Raw genomic sequence first — 15,908 nt, forward strand, 5'->3', positions numbered from 1 at the left:
AAAAAGGTGAACCTCCATCCCAGTCTCAAATCTCTGGAAGACTGAACCAATTTTCCCTCAAGAATTTGCCTGTATTTAGCTCCATTCATCATTTCTTAAATTCTGACCAGTTTCCCAGTCCCTGCCAATGAAAAACATCTCCACAGCATGATGCTGCCACCACCATGCTTCACTGTGGGGATGGTGGTCTCTGGGTAAAGGGAGGTTTTGGGTTTGCACCAGACATAGCGTTTTCCTTGATTGCCAAAAAGCTACATTTTAGTCTCTGACCAGAGTACCTTCTTCCATATGTTTGGGGAGTCTCTTTGCTTGGTCTGTGAGTTTTGGTGGGCGACCCTCTCTTGGCTGGTTTGTTTTGGTGCCATATTCTTTCCAATTTTTAATTATGGATTTAATGGTGCTCTGTGGGATGTTCAAAGGTTTGGATATTCTTTTATAACCTGATCTGTACTTCTGCACAACCTTGTCCCTGACCTGTTTGGAGAGTTCATTGGTCTTCATGGTGCCACTTGCTTGGTGGTGCCCCTTGCTTAGTGGTGTTGCAGACTATGGGGCCTTTCAGAACAGGTGTATATATACTGAGAACATGTGACAGATCATGTGACACTTAGATTTCACACAGGGGGACTTTATTTAACTAATTATGTGACTTCTGAAGGTAATTGGTTGCACCAGATCTTATTTAGGGGCTTCATAGCAAAGGGGGTGAATACATATGCACGCACCACTTCTCTATTGAATTAAAATTTTAAAAAATGAAACAAGTTTTTATTTTTTTCACTTCACCAATTTGGACTATTTTGTATATGTCCATTACATGAAATCCAAATAAAAATCAATTTAAATTACAGGTTGTAATGCCACAAAATAGGAAATGCCACAAAACAGGAAGCCTATCCATATAAGGATTGAAAAATGCAGTTAATATCGCTGCCTGTAATTAAATGTGTGGTTGATCAATCTGGTAAGAGATTGAAAAATTTCTACATTTTGTTACAGCCTTATTATAAAAGGGATTCAATTGTTTTTTTCCCCTCAATCTACACAACCCATAATTATCACGTTTCAGGTAAGACCCAAATGCAGACTGTGTTGAAATAACACTGTTTATAACAGCAACAGGGGCAGGCAAACGACAGGTCAAGGCAGGCAAGGGTCAATAATCGAGAGTAGTGGGACAAAAGGTACAGGAAGGCAGGCTCAGGTCAGACGGAGTGGTCAGGCAGGCAAAAAAAAAGAGAGACTGTGGAAAAGCAGGAGCTGTGAAAACACTGGTTGACTTGACAAACAAGATGAACTGAAAACAGACAAAGAGAACACAGGCATAAGTACCCAGGGGATAATTGGGAAGATGGGCGACACCTGGAGTGGGGTGAAGACAAGCACGAAGACAGGTGAAACAGATCAGGGTGTGACAATAATGACAAAGCAAAAATAGGTTTAGACATGTTTGCAAAATTCAGACTGTTTACTCAGTACTGTGTTGAAGACTCTTTGGTAGCAATTACAGCCTTGAGTCTTCTTGGGTATGACGCTACAAGCTTGGCACACCTGTATTTAGGGAGTTTCTTCCATTCTTGTCTGCAGATCCTCTCAAGCTCTGTCAGGTTGGATGGGGAGCGTCGCTGCACAGCTTTTTCAGTTCTCTCCAGAGATGTTCGATCAGGTTCAGGTCCGGGTTCTGGCTGGTGCCAGTCAAGAACATTCAGAGACTTGTCCCGAAGCCACTCCTTAGTTGTCTTGGATGTGTGCTTAGAGTCATTGTCCTGTTGGAATGTGAACCTTCACCTCAGTCTGAGGTGCTGAGCGCTCTGGAGCAGGTTGTCATCAAGGATCGTTGTCCATTCATTTTTCCCTCTCCCTGACCAGAGAATCTTGTTTCTCATGGTCTGAGAATCCTTTAGGTGCTTTTTGGCAAAATTCAAGCGGGCTGTCATGTGCCTTTTACTGAGGAGCGGCTTCCGTCACTCTACCATAAAGGCCCGATTGGTGAAGTGCTGCAGAGATGGTTGTCCTTCTGGAAGTTTATCCCATCTCCACAGAGGAACTCTATAGATCTGTCAGAGTGACCATCAGGTTCTTGTTCACCTCCCTGACCAAGGCCCTTCTCCCCCGATTGGTCGGTTTGACCAGGCAGCCAGCTCTAGGAAGAGTCTTGATGGTTCCAAACTACTTCCATTTAAGAATGGAGGCCACTGTTCTTGGGGACCTTCAATGTTGCAGAAATGTTTTGGTAACCTTCCCCAGATCTGGGTCTCGACACAATCCTGTCTCGGAGCTCTACGGTCATTTCCTTCAACCTCATGGCTTGGTTTTTGCTCTGACAAGCACTGTCAACTGCGGGACCTTATATACTCAGGTGTGTGCCTTTCCAAATCATGTCCAATCAATTGAATTTACCACAGGTGGACTCCATCAAGTTGTAGAAACATCTCAAGGATGATCAATGGAAACAGGATGCACCTGAGCTCAATTTTGAGTCTCATAGCAAAATTATGATTGATGAGGGAGAAAAAAACTTCTAGAATAAGGCTGTAACGTAACAAAAAGGGGCATATTGTATGGGATCTGATCTAACATTAAATATATTATTTTCTATGAAGTACCGTTGTCTCACAGTATTGCGTAATTACCATCACACCAATCAAAGTGATCAATTACAGTGCTTTTTCAACACTTTACACATCAAGACACACAAAAACTGCGTCATTACTGCAACGGCATAACTCGCCTATATTGTTCTCTATTTGAAAAAATACATCTCATTCTGTTGTGATTGTGGAGTTTATCAAATGATAACTGATCATATTAACTAAATAAACCTTATGGCCTTGCAGTTAAATCCAAAAAAGTACCAAATTATCATCACCATCACTGTCATTACCATCACAAGCAACAACATTTTGTAGAACCATTGCATAAGAAGGGTATACCCCTGCTCAATACTGCTTATCACTTAATATTTCACTGTCTTGGAAGAAATCAATCATACATTTCTACCCAGTTATTATTATTATTTTTTAACCCATCCACCAAATATTTTTTACAGCTTTCCTGCTACATATACATGCATTTTACATACATGGTACTTTTATATAAAGCAATCACATAACAAAAATACTTTACCAAACATAAACTCTTTAATCCCAACCCTCAGCCACTCTCAGCCCATCCCTCCAATCACCATAGACCTCAGCTCTTTAATCCCAACCCTCAGCCACTCTCAACCCATCCCACCCCTCAGCCGCTCTCAGCCCATCCCAACCCTCAGCCACTCTCAGCCCATCCCACCCCTCAGCCACTCTCAGCCCATCCCACCCCTCAGCCACTCTCAGCCCATCCCACCCCTCAGCCGCTCTCAGCCCATCCCACCCCTCAGCCACTCTCAGCCCATCCCACCCCTCAGCCACTCTCAGCCCATCCCACCCCTCAGCCACTCTCAGCCCATCCCACCCCTCAGCCACTCTCAGCCCATCCCACCCCTCAGCCACTCTCAACCCATCCCACCCCTCAGACGCTCTCAGCCCATCCCAACTACAAAAACGAACGTGAAGCAAAATATAGTGCTGACACAGGCAACTAACACATAGACATAGATCATCACCCACGGAATACTCTATGGTTACCAATCTTGGCCACCATAGACATACAAAATCCCTAGACTGGAGACAACCCCATAAACATACAAAAACCCTAGACAGAACAAAAACCATATAATCACCCAGGTCACACCCTGACCTAACCAAAATAATAAAGAAAACAAAGAATACTAAGGTCAGGGCGTGAGAATATGGCATTCCAAATCACCCAATACTGCTATTTGTATGGATAATTTTAAGGAAATGTTGTGATTTTTTTTACCCAGTTATTATTAACAAGTAATGCATTTTACCATTACCTAGTCATTACCGCCACACAGTCATTACCACCACAATCATTGCATATTTGTTTCCATTACATTCAATTATTTATTTTTTCATTTTTATGTAGAATTTTATTTTATTAGGCAAGTCCGGTAAGAACAAATTCTTATTTACAATGACGGCCTAGATATCACACTTGTGTCTTCTTCAGGTGTAAAGCACTTACTTGTTCTCCATATAACTACTTAAAATGTTGAAATACATAACATTTTCAACAGGTAATTGCATTGTTCAACAAGAAATTGAATATTTATGCAATAAGGAATTCAAATAATTATTTCTAAATGTTGTATTACCAAATCCTATAGGCAGACAAACCAAATTACCCCAAATCCCATTGTGTTTGTGATTAAGTTTCAAACTAAAATGGAATGTTTTATTATATGATGGTAATGACACCTGCAGAAGGTGTATTGGGGAAAAGGGAGTCAATTACATGCATTATTGAATACAGTTTTCACAGCCAATACCACATTTATGGTTCCTGATAAAAAGAGAAAAGTATTTATGTTGATAAAAGTCTTTTTCAAGAAACATATATTTTTTCCAAAATAAGACATGCGAAAAGTTCCCATAGTTGCAAAATTACCCTGGTAAAGCCAGAACCAGAGCTGTACTTATCATGTGTTCCCACTTCTGCCATTGTTACACCCCAGTAAATTCAAGCGTCTAAATCTTCCCTGGCATAACTCACCAGTGAAGGTGTGTAACAACAGCCTAAGCTACTGCCATACAGCACAAGGCATAACCCCAGGGAAGGCATGACCTATGGTGTGTATGATTTGTATTAATACAGCTGTGGGGTGGTCTATAGTTCTATACATATATACAGTATGTTGCAAAATGTCTATATTCTGTGAGACATTGGGGCTTTGTTTGCGGTATATGTTCAGCTCTGTGCAAAGTGGAGGTGGGTGGGTGTCACAGCAGGGTGGGTGTTGGGTGTGAATCTGAGAGAAGGTCAGTATTACCCCCTGCAGCTCCCACTGTCTCTGCAGGCAGTCCTTCTGTTTGACCTGGTTCTGGATCATTATCCAGGCTATGGAGTGGGCTATCACCCACAGGGGGCATTACAACACACCAACCGACATGCTGTTTCTCTTTCACCCACCCTTTCTATTTTTCTCTCAGTCATTAACTGTACTCTGACTCTCTCGTATCTCAGTAATTAACTGTGCTGTCTCTGTGTCCTCTAGGCTGTGAGCTATATGCATTCTGTGGGGCTCTATTTGGGATCTGCTCTATGATCACTCTGATGGTGATAGCAGTGGACCGCTACTTTGTGATTACACGTCCACTGGCCTCCATCGGGGTGCTGTCCAAGAAACGAGCCCAGCTCGTCCTCATGGCTGCCTGGGTCTACTCATTGGGATGGAGCCTGCCCCCTTTCTTTGGCTGGAGTAAGTCCACACACAGACACACAGACACACAGACAGACAGACAGACAGACAGACACAGACAGACAGACAGACAGACAGACAGACAGACAGACAGACAGACAGAGAGAGACAGACAGAGACAGACAGAGACAGACAGAGACAGACACAGACAGACAGACAGACAGACAGACAGACAGACAGACAGACAGACAGACAGACAGACAGACAGACAGACAGACAGACTGACTGACTCCTGGGTCATGAGCCAAGCTTGGGATGAGGATGTAGGATGCCAGGGCTGTATACACTGTATGGAAGAGTCGTGATTGTGTCAGTATGTGTGTAAAGGATGACTCGCTAAGCAAGCAGCGTGAACCACTTCCCCACGATACGGCCCATACCTGGCGCCAACCCACGACCTCTGCCTTGCTAGAACAAGTGACCACCTTCCAGAAGCGTCTTACCAGTGGGCACCACGTGAAAAGCTAGCTGTTCGCTGGCGCAAGTGGGAACATTTCAGGATGAGGAGTACGTTTCACACATCCCAATGTGCTATATATGCCAGAGAAAGACAGCAAGAGAGAGAGAGAGGAAGACAGCGAGAGAGAGAGAGAAAGTCTCCCACATGCCTTTTGGTGAACAGCAAACGTGTTTTCTTATTTCTTTCTTTAAGCAATGGCTTTTTTTCTGGCCACCCCGCCGTAAAGCCCAGCTCTGTGGAGTGTACGGCAATGGACAGATACTCCAATCTCCGGCTGTGGAGCTTTGCAGCTCATTCAGGATTATCTTTGGTCTCTTTGTTGCCTCTCTGATTAATGCCCTCCTTGCTTGGTCCGTGAGTTTTGGTGGGCGACCCTCTCTTGGCTGGTTTGTTGTGGTGCCATATTCTTTCCAATTTTTAATTATGGATTTAATGGTGCTCTGTGGGATGTTCAAAGGTTTGGATATTCTTTTATAACCTGATCTGTGCTTCTGCACAATCTTGTCCCTTACCTGTTTGGAGAGTTCATTGGTCTTCATGGTGCCACTTGCTTGGTGGTGCCCCTTGCTTAGTGGTGGTGCAGACTATGGGGCCTTTCAGAACAGGTGTATATATACTGAGAACATGTGACAGATCATGTGACACTTAGATTTCACACAGGGGGACTAATTATGTGACTTCTGAAGGTAATTGGTTGCACCAGATCTTATTTAGGGGCTTCATAGCAAAGGGGGTGAATACATATGCACGCACCACTTCTCTGTTGAATTTAAATTTAAAAAATGAAACAAGTTTTTATTTTATTTTATTTTTTCACTTCACCAATTTGGACTATTTTGTATATGTCCATTACATGAAATCCAAATAAAAATCCATTTAAATTACAGGTTGTAATGCCACAAAATAGGAAATGCCACAAAACAGGAAGCCTATCCATATAAGGATTGAAAAATGGAGTTAATATCGCTGCCTGTAATTAAATGTGTGGTTGATCAATCTGGTAAGAGATTGAAAAATTTCCACATTTTGTTACAGCCTTATTATAAAAGGGATTCAATTGTTTTTTTCCCCTCAATCTACACAACCCATAATTATCACGTTTCAGGTAAGCAGACTGTGTTGAAATAACACTGTTTATAACAGCAACAGGGGCAGGCAATTGACAGGTCAAGGTAAGCAAGGGTCAATAATCGAGAGTAGTGGGACAAAAGGTACAGGAAGGCAGGCTCAGGTCAGACGGAGTGGTCAGGCAGGCAAAGGTCAAAACCAGTAGGGTCGAGAGAGAGAAAGACCACAGGAGAGGGAGAAAGACAGCAAGAGAGAGAGAAAGACAGCAGCAGAGAGAGAAAGACAGCAGCAGAGAGAGAAAGACGGCAGCAGAGAGGGAAAGACGGCAGTAGAGAGAGAAAGACGGCAGGAGAGAGAGAAAGACAGCAGGAGAGAGAGAAACACAGCAGCAGAGAGAGAAAGACAGCAGGAGAGAGAGAAACACAGCAGCAGAGAGAGAAACACAGCAGCAGAGAGAGAAACACAGCAGCAGAGAGAGAAACATGGCAGCAGAGAGAGAAAGACGGCAGGAGAGAGAGAAACACAGCAGCAGAGAGAGAAACACAGCAGCAGAGAGAGAAACACAGCAGCAGAGAGGGAAACACAGCAGCAGAGAGAGAAACACAGCAGCAGAGAGAGAAAGACGGCAGGAGAGAGAGAAACACAGCAGCAGAGAGAGAAACACAGCAGCAGAGAGAGAAAGACGGCAGGAGAGAGAGAAAGACGGCAGGAGAGAGAGAAACACAGCAGCAGAGAGAGAAACACAGCAGCAGAGAGAGAAAGACGGCAGGAGAGAGAGAAAGACGGCAGGAGAGAGAGAAACACAGCAGCAGAGAGAGAAAGACAGCAAGAGAGAGAGAAAGACAGCAAAAGAGAAAGACAGTAAGAGACAGAGAAAGACAGCAGGACAGAGAGAAAGACCGCAGGAGAGAGAGAAAGACCGCAGGAGAGAGAGAGAAAGACGGCAGCAGAGAGAGAAAGACAGCAGCAGAGAGAGAAAGACGGCAGCAGAGAGGGAAAGACGGCAGCAGAGGGAGAAAGACGGCAGGAGAGAGAGAAAGACGGCAGGAGAGAGAGAAAGACATCAAGCAAGAGAGAGAGAAAGACAGCAAAAGAGAAAGACAGTAAGAGACAGAGAAAGACAGCAGGACAGAGAGAAAGACCGCAGGAGAGAGAGAAAGACCGCAGGAGAGAGAGAGAGAAAGACGGCAGCAGAGAGAGAAAGACAGCAGCAGAGAGAGAAAGACTGCAGCAGAGAGAGAAAGTCGGCAGCAGAGAGAGAAAGACGACAGCAGAGAGAGAAAGACGGCAGGAGAGAGAGAAAGACAGCAGGAGAGAGAGAAAGACCGCAGGAGAGTGAGAAAGACCGCAGGAGAGCAAGAAAGACAGTTGGAGAGAGAGAAAGACTGCAGCAGAGAGAGAAAGTCGGCAGCAGAGAGAGAAAGACGACAGCAGAGAGAGAAAGACGGCAGGAGAGAGAGAAAGACAGCAGGAGAGAGAGAAAGACCGCAGGAGAGTGAGAAAGACCGCAGGAGAGCAAGAAAGACAGTTGGAGAGAGAGAAAGACAGCAGCAGAGAGAGAAAAACAGCAGCAGAGAGAGACAGACAGCAAGAGAGAGAGAAAGACAGCAGGAGAGAAAGAAAGACAGCAGCAGAGTGAGAAAGACAGCAGCAGAGAGAGAAAAACAGCAGCAGAGAAAGACAGCAGCAGAGAGAGAAAGACAGCAAGAGAGAGAGAAAGACAGCAGGAGAGAGAGAAAGACAGCAGCAGAGAGAGAAAAACAGCAGCAGAGAGAGACAGACAGCAGCAGAGAGAGAAAGACAGCAAGAGAGAGAGAAAGCCCGCAGGAGAGGGAGAAAGACAGCAAGAGAGAGAGAGAAAGACAGCAGCAGAGAGAGAAAGACAGCAGCAGAGAGAGAGAGAAAGACAGCAGCAGAAGAGAGAGAAAGACAGCAGCAGAGAGAGAAAAACAGCAGCAGAGAAAGACAGCAGCAGAGAGAGAAAGACAGCAGCAGAGAGAGAAAGACAGCAGCAGAGAGAGAAAAACAGCAGCAGAGAGAGACAAACAGCAAGAGAGAGAGAAAGACAGCAGGAGAGAAAGAAAGACATCAGCAGAGAGAGAAAAACAGCAGCAGAGAGAGACAGACAGCAGCAGAGAGAGAAAGACAGCAAGAGAGAGAGAAAGCCCGCAGGAGAGGGAGAAAGACAGCAAGAGAGAGAGAGAAAGACAGCAGCAGAGAGAGAGAAAGACAGCAGCAGAGAGAGAGAGAAAGACAGCAGCAGAAGAGAGAGAAAGACAGCAGCAGAGAGAGAAAAACAGCAGCAGAGAAAGACAGCAGCAGAGAGAGAAAGACAGCAGGAGAGGGAGAAAGACAGCAAGAGAGAGAAAGACATCAGGAGAGAGAAAGACAGCAGCAGAGAGAGAAAGACAGCAGCAGAGAGAGAAAAACAGTATTGAGAGAGACAGACAGCAAGAGAGAGAGAAAGCCCGCAGGAGAGGGAGAAAGACAGCAAGAGAGAGAGAGAAAGACAGCAGCAGAGAGAGAGAAAGACAGCAACAGAGAGAGAGAGAAAGACAGCAGCAGAGAAAGACAGCAGCAGAGAGAAAAACAGCAGCAGAGAAAGACAGCAGCAGAGAGAAAGACAGCAAGAGAGAGAAAGACTGTAAGAGACATAGAAATACAGAAAGAGAGAGAAAGACAGCAGGAGAGAGAGAAAGACAGCAGGAGAGAGAAAGACAGCAGCAGAGAGAGAAAGACAGCAAGAGAGAGAAAGACATCAGGAGAGAGAAAGACAGCAGCAGAGAGAGAAAGACAGCAGCAGAGAGAGAAAAACAGTATTGAGAGAGACAGACAGCAAGAGAGAGAGAAAGCCCGCAGGAGAGGGAGAAAGACAGCAAGAGAGAGAGAGAAAGACAGCAGCAGAGAGAGAGAAAGACAGCAACAGAGAGAGAGAGAAAGACAGCAGCAGAGAGAGAAAAACAGCAGCAGAGAAAGACAGCAGCAGAGAGAAAAACAGCAGCAGAGAAAGACAGCAGCAGAGAGAAAGACAGCAAGAGAGAGAAAGACTGTAAGAGACATAGAAATACAGAAAGAGAGAGAAAGACAGCAGGAGAGAGAGAAAGACAGCAGGAGAGAGAAAGACAGCAGCAGAGAGAGAAAGACAGCAGCAGAGAGAGAAAAACAGTATTGAGAGAGACAGACAGCAAGAGAGAGAGAAAGCCCGCAGGAGAGTGAGAAAGACAGCAAGAGAGAGAGAGAAAGACAGCAGCAGAGAGAGAGAGAAAGACAGCAACAGAGAGAGAGAGAAAGACAGCAGCAGAGAGAGAAACAGCAGCAGAGAAAGACAGCAGCAGAGAGAAAAGACAGCAGCAGAGGGAGAAAGACAGCAGCAGAGAGAAAGACAGCAAGAGAGAGAAAGACTGTAAGAGACATAGAAATACAGAAAGAGAGAGAAAGACAGCAGGAGAGAGAGAAAGACAGCAGGAGAGAGAAAGACAGCAGCAGAGAGAGAAAGACAGCAAGAGAGAGAAAGACAGCAGGAGAGAGAAAGACAGCAGCAGAGAGAGAAAGACAGCAGCAGAGAGAGAAAAACAGCAGCAGAGATAGACAGACAGCAGCAGAGAGAGAAAGACAGCAAGAGAGAGAGAAAGCCCGCAGGAGAGGGAGAAAGACAGCAAGAGAGAGAGAGAAAGACCGCAGCAGAGAGAGAGAAAGACAGCAACAGAGAGAGAGAGAGAAAGACAGCAGCAGAGAGAGAGAAAGACAGCAGCAGAGAGAGAAAAACAGCAGCAGAGAAAGACAGCAGCAGAGAGAGAAAGACAGCAGGAGAGGGAGAAAGACAGCAAGAGAGAGAAAGACTGTAAGAGACATAGAAATACAGAAAGAGAGAGAGAAAGACTGCAGGAGAGAGAAAGACCACAGGAGAGAGAGAGAAAGACAGCAGAGAGAGAGAGAAAGACTGCAGCAGAGAGAGAAAAACAGCAGCAGAGAGAGAAAAACAGCAGCAGAGAAAGACAGCAGCAGAGAGAAAAAGACAGCAGGAGAGGGAGAAAGACAGCAAGAGAGAGAAAGACAGCAAGAGAGAGAAAGGCAGCAAGAGAGAGAAAGACAGTAAAAGACAGAGAAATACAGAAAGAGAGTGAGAAAGACAGCAGGAGAGAGAGAAAGACCGCAGGAGAGAGAGAAAGACTGCAGGAGAGAGAGAGAAAGACAGCGGGAGAGCGAGAAAGACGGCAGCAGAGAGAGAAAAACAGAAGCAGAGAGAGAAAAACAGCAGCAGAGAAAGACGGCAGCAGAGAGAAAAAGACAGCAGGAGAGGGAGAAAGACAGCAAGAGAGAGAAAGACAGCAAGAGAGAGAAAGACAGCAAGAGAGAGAAAGACAGTAAAAGACAGAGAAATACAGAAAGAGAGTGAGAAAGACAGCAGGAGAGAGAGAAAGACCGCAGGAGAGAGAGAAAGACTGCAGGAGAGAGAGAGAAAGACAGCAGGAGAGCGAGAAAGATGGCAGCAGAGAGAGAAAGACGGCAGGAGAGAGAGAAAGACAGCAGGAGAGAGAGAAAGACCACAGGAGAGAGAGAAAGACAGCAGGAGAGAGAGAAAGACAGCAGGAGAGAGAGAAAGACCGCAGGAGAGAGATAGACCGCAGGAGAGATTGAAAGACAGCCGGAGAGAGAGAAAGACAGCAAGAGAGAGAGAGAGAAAGACAGCAGCAGAGAGAGAGAAAGACAGCAGCAGAGAGAGAAAGACAGCAGGAAAGAGAGAAAGAGAGCAGGAGAGAGAGAAAGACAGCAGCAGAGAGAGAAAGACCGCAGGACAGAGAGAAAGACCGCAGGACAGAGAGAGAAAGACAGCAAGAGAGAGAGAGAAAGACAGCAGGAGAGCGAGAGAGAAAGACAGCAGTAGAGAGAGAGAAAGACAGCAGCAGAGAGAGAGAAAGACAGCAGCAGAGAGAGAAAGACAGCAGGAGAGAGAGAAAGACGGCGAGAGAGAGAGAAAGATGGCGAGAGAGAGAAAGACAGCAGGAGAGAGAGAAAGACGGCGAGAGAGAGAAAGACAGCACCAGAAATGCTTCCTTGATGCAAGCTTTGTTGTTCCTGCGTCTTCCAATTGATGTGAGTATCCTTAACTTTCCCTGGCACTCTGACAGATTTACCATAGCAGGGCTTCAATAGATGACGCTTGAAGGACAACTTGAAGACGACTTAGAAGTTGTATTGAAGAAGGTTTTTCTTCTCCTCCTTTCCTCTTTTCTCTACCACTTTCGCACTTCTTCCCCATCCTCTCCCTCCCCCTTTCTCCCTTACCCCCCGCCCCCCTTTACCTCCCCCAGGTGCCTATGTTCCAGAGGGCCTGTTGACCTCCTGTTCATGGGACTATGTGACCTTTACCCCATCAGTGCGTGCCTACACCATGCTGCTCTTCACCTTTGTCTTCTTCATCCCCCTCATCGTCATCATGTACTGCTACTTCTTCATCTTCAGAGCCATACGTACAACTAACAGGTAAGTGGATTGGATACAAGAGAGCTGCTCTAGAGATAACACTGAACGTGTGTCCAATTAAATTTAATTGAATTAAGAAAGCGTGTTGTAAGTTACTGAAATTGGATTCTCTGAAACATTTCCAATTTCTCACATTTCACATTTATTTTTATGTGTGTGTGTGTGTGTGTGTGTGGTTGTCTCTTAGGGCTGTAACCAAGATCAATTGCAATGGGAGCACCAGAGACTCAATTAAGAGTTTCCGTCGGCTGAAGAATGAGTGGAAGATGGCTAAGATTGCTCTGATAGTCATCCTCCTCTATGTAATCTCTTGGTCCCCATACTCTGTTGTGGCCCTGACTGCATTTGCAGGGTGAGTGCTTTTGAGAGGTACTGTATTTTAACAAAACAGGGACTGTCTTAATGGAACTCTAGAAAGCTATTTGGTATCACATGCACTTGCAGTGGGGCAAAAAAGTATTTAGTCAGCCACCAATTGTGCAAGTTCTCCCACTTAAAAAGATGAGAGAGGCCTGTAATTTTCATCATAGGTACACTTCAACTATGACAGACAAAATTAGAAGAAAAAAATCCAGAAAATCACATTGTAGGATTTTTAATGAATTTATTTGCAAATGATGGTGGAAAATAAGTATTTGGTCACCTACAAACAAGCAATATCTCTGGCTCTCACAGACCTGTAACTTCTTCTTTAAGAGGCTCCTCTGTCCTCCACTCATTACCTGTATTAATGGCACCTGTTTGAACTTGTTATCAGTCTAAAAGACACCTGTCCCCAACCTCATACTGTCACACTCCAAACTCCACTATGGCCAAGACCAAAGAGCAGTCAAAGGACACCAGAAACAAAATTGTAGACCTGCACCAGGCTGGGAAGACTGAATCTGCAATAGGTAAGCAGCTTGGTTTGAAGAAATCAACTGTGGGAGCAATTATTAGGAAATGGAAGACATACAAGACCACTGATAATCTCCCTCGATCTGGGGTTCCACGCAAGATCTCACCGCGTGGGGTCAAAATGATCACAAGAACGGTGAGCAAAAATCCCAGAATCACACGGGGGACCTAGTGAATGACCTGCAGAGAGCTGGGACCAAAGTAACAAAGCCTACCATCAGTAACATACTACGCCGCCAGGGACTCAAATCCTGCAGTGCCAGACGTGTCCCTTTGCTTAAGCCAGTACATGTCCAGGCCCGTCTGAAGTTTGCTAGAGAGCATTTGGATGATCCAGAAGAAGATTGGGAAAATGTCATATGGTTAGATGAAACCAAAGTATAACTTTTTGGTAAAAACTCAACTCGTCGTGTTTGGAAGACAAAGAATGCTGAGTTGCATCCAAAGAACACCATACCTACTGTGAAGCATGGGGGTGGAAACATCATGCTTTGGGGCTGTTTTTCTGCAAACGGACCAGGACGACTGATCCTTTTAAAGGAAACAATGAATGGGGCCATGTATCGTGAGATTTTGAGTGAAAACCTCCTTCCATCAGCAAGGGCATTGAAGATGAAACGTGGCTGGGTCTTTCAGCATGATAATGATCCCTAAACACACCGCCCGGGCAACGAAGGAGTGGCTTCGTAAGAAGCATTTCAAGGTTCTGGAGTGGCCTAGCCAGTCTCCAGATCTCAACCCCATAGAAAATCTTTGGAGGGAGTTGAAAGTCTGTGTTGCCCAGCAACAGCCCCAAAACATCACTGCTCTAGAGGAGATCTGCATGGAGGAATGGGCCAAAATACCAGCAACAGTGTGTGAAAACCTTGCGAAGACTTACAGAAAACGTTTGACCTCAGTCATTGCCAACAAAGGGTACATAACAAAGTATTGAGATAAACTTATGTTATTGACCAAATACTTATTTTCCACCATAATTTGCAAATAAATTCATAAAAAATCCTACAATGTAATTTTCTGGGGAAAAACATTTCTCTTTTTGTCTGTCATAGTTGAAGTGTACCTATGATGAAAATTACAGGCCTCTCTCATCTTTTTAAGTGGGAGAACTTGCACAATTGGTGGCTGACTAAATACTTTTTTGCCCCACTGTATATCAGTCATATTGCATCTACAGAACTGACAGCATAAAAGCTTAGTGCTTAGTAAGAGAGTACAACATAATCAATTAACTAGAATGACACTTTGACCCACAGTTTGTCCAAAGAGAGCTAACCCAAGGCCACGTCTCCAACAAGCCACACCTCCAGATCCTACCAAAAGGCCTCTTTTGGGGACAGGGGCTGGGATCATTTTTAAAAATGTAGGACAAAACACACATCACGACAAGAGAGACACCGCAACACTACATAAAGAGAGACTCAAGACAACAACACAGCATGGCAGCAACACATAACATAGCATGGTAGCAACAGAAAATGACAACAACACGGTAGCAACACAACATGGCAGCAGGACAACATTATAGCAGCACAAAACATGGTACAAACATTATTGGGCACAGACAACAGCACAAAGGGCAAGAATATAGAGACAACAATACATCACATGTCAGTAAGAGTAAGAGTGTCAATGATTGGTCTTTGAATGATGAGATGGAGAGAAAACTGTCCAGTTTGAGTGTTTTTTGCAGCTCGTTACTGTCGCTAGATCCAGTCTAATAGGCTGCCGCCACTACATTTCCCCCTCCTAAGGGTTAGTCATCCCTGACAACCCCGAAATCCAACACAAAGTCCTGAAACCTGGACAAAGGGTCTTCAGTGGCTACGTTGTGATTGCCGTGGGGTTGCCATCCTGACCTTGAGACGGGAGCCTGCGGCAGCAGCACCCTGGTGGCCGAAGGGGTGTCCCATTCTGACCTTGCCCCTCAGGTGAGGAAACCGCTGCGTTGTCCAATGGTCCAGGGCTGTGAGGAGTAACCAACATCTCACCCTCTCTTTCCACCTCATGAGGTGTATGAGGTTGGTAAGGCGCCAGACGATCCTGATAGAGGACCATCACTCGTCCATGAGTTCAAAGCTGACTGCGACACACCATGTCAGAAAGTCGCTCCAGAACCATGCATGGGCCTTCCCAGTGACTCATTTGTTTCGGGCTCAGACCACGCTTGCGCCGGGGCTGTATACCCACACTTTTTGGGCAGTCTGGAAAGGCTGACCTCGACAGAGGGTATTGTATACCTTCTTCTGCTTTACCCCTGCCTCTGTCAAGCGATGCCGTGCAAAGTCGTGGGCTGTTTCCAGGCGCTGTTGAAGGTGGTGGAGGTACTCCAGGAGGTCTTCCAAAGGACTAATCTACTGGAGTTCGTAGTTTTCAGTCAAACATCAGAACTGATGGGGTGCATCCAGTGAACACCTGCACTGCTGAACGATAGGCCCACAAGACCAATGGCCTACCACCTGATTTTGCTGCAACAGGGCATATGCGCATACAGGTGTCATAGACATGCACATACTGTTCCGTGTCTTGGCGACAGCCAGCCCAGTAGACTTTCCTTTGGAGGAGTTAGAGGGTCTTTTTGTACCCGAAGTGGCCTCCCCACACCGATCCAGTGAACAGCTCTGAGGTCATGGGCACACATGGAATAAGGCACCAGCAACTGCCACACCACAGAGT

The 15,908-nt window shown here is 45.4% G+C and overlaps 1 protein-coding gene across 1 annotated transcript in view; it reads left to right on the forward strand.

The window, feature by feature from the left end:
* The window catches only part of LOC135511656 (melanopsin-A-like), a 71,437-nt gene that overhangs the window by 33,421 nt on the left and 22,108 nt on the right, over nucleotides 1-15,908 (forward strand). Inside the window, exons 4-6 of the mRNA XM_064933139.1 lie at nucleotides 5,120-5,323; nucleotides 12,164-12,335; nucleotides 12,523-12,687. Coding sequence (XP_064789211.1) covers nucleotides 5,120-5,323; nucleotides 12,164-12,335; nucleotides 12,523-12,687 — 541 coding nt within the window. The remainder of the gene's footprint in view (nucleotides 1-5,119; nucleotides 5,324-12,163; nucleotides 12,336-12,522; nucleotides 12,688-15,908) is intronic.

The sequence above is a fragment of the Oncorhynchus masou genome, chromosome 24 (assembly GCF_036934945.1).
Source record: "Oncorhynchus masou masou isolate Uvic2021 chromosome 24, UVic_Omas_1.1, whole genome shotgun sequence".
NCBI lineage: Eukaryota > Metazoa > Chordata > Actinopteri > Salmoniformes > Salmonidae > Oncorhynchus > Oncorhynchus masou.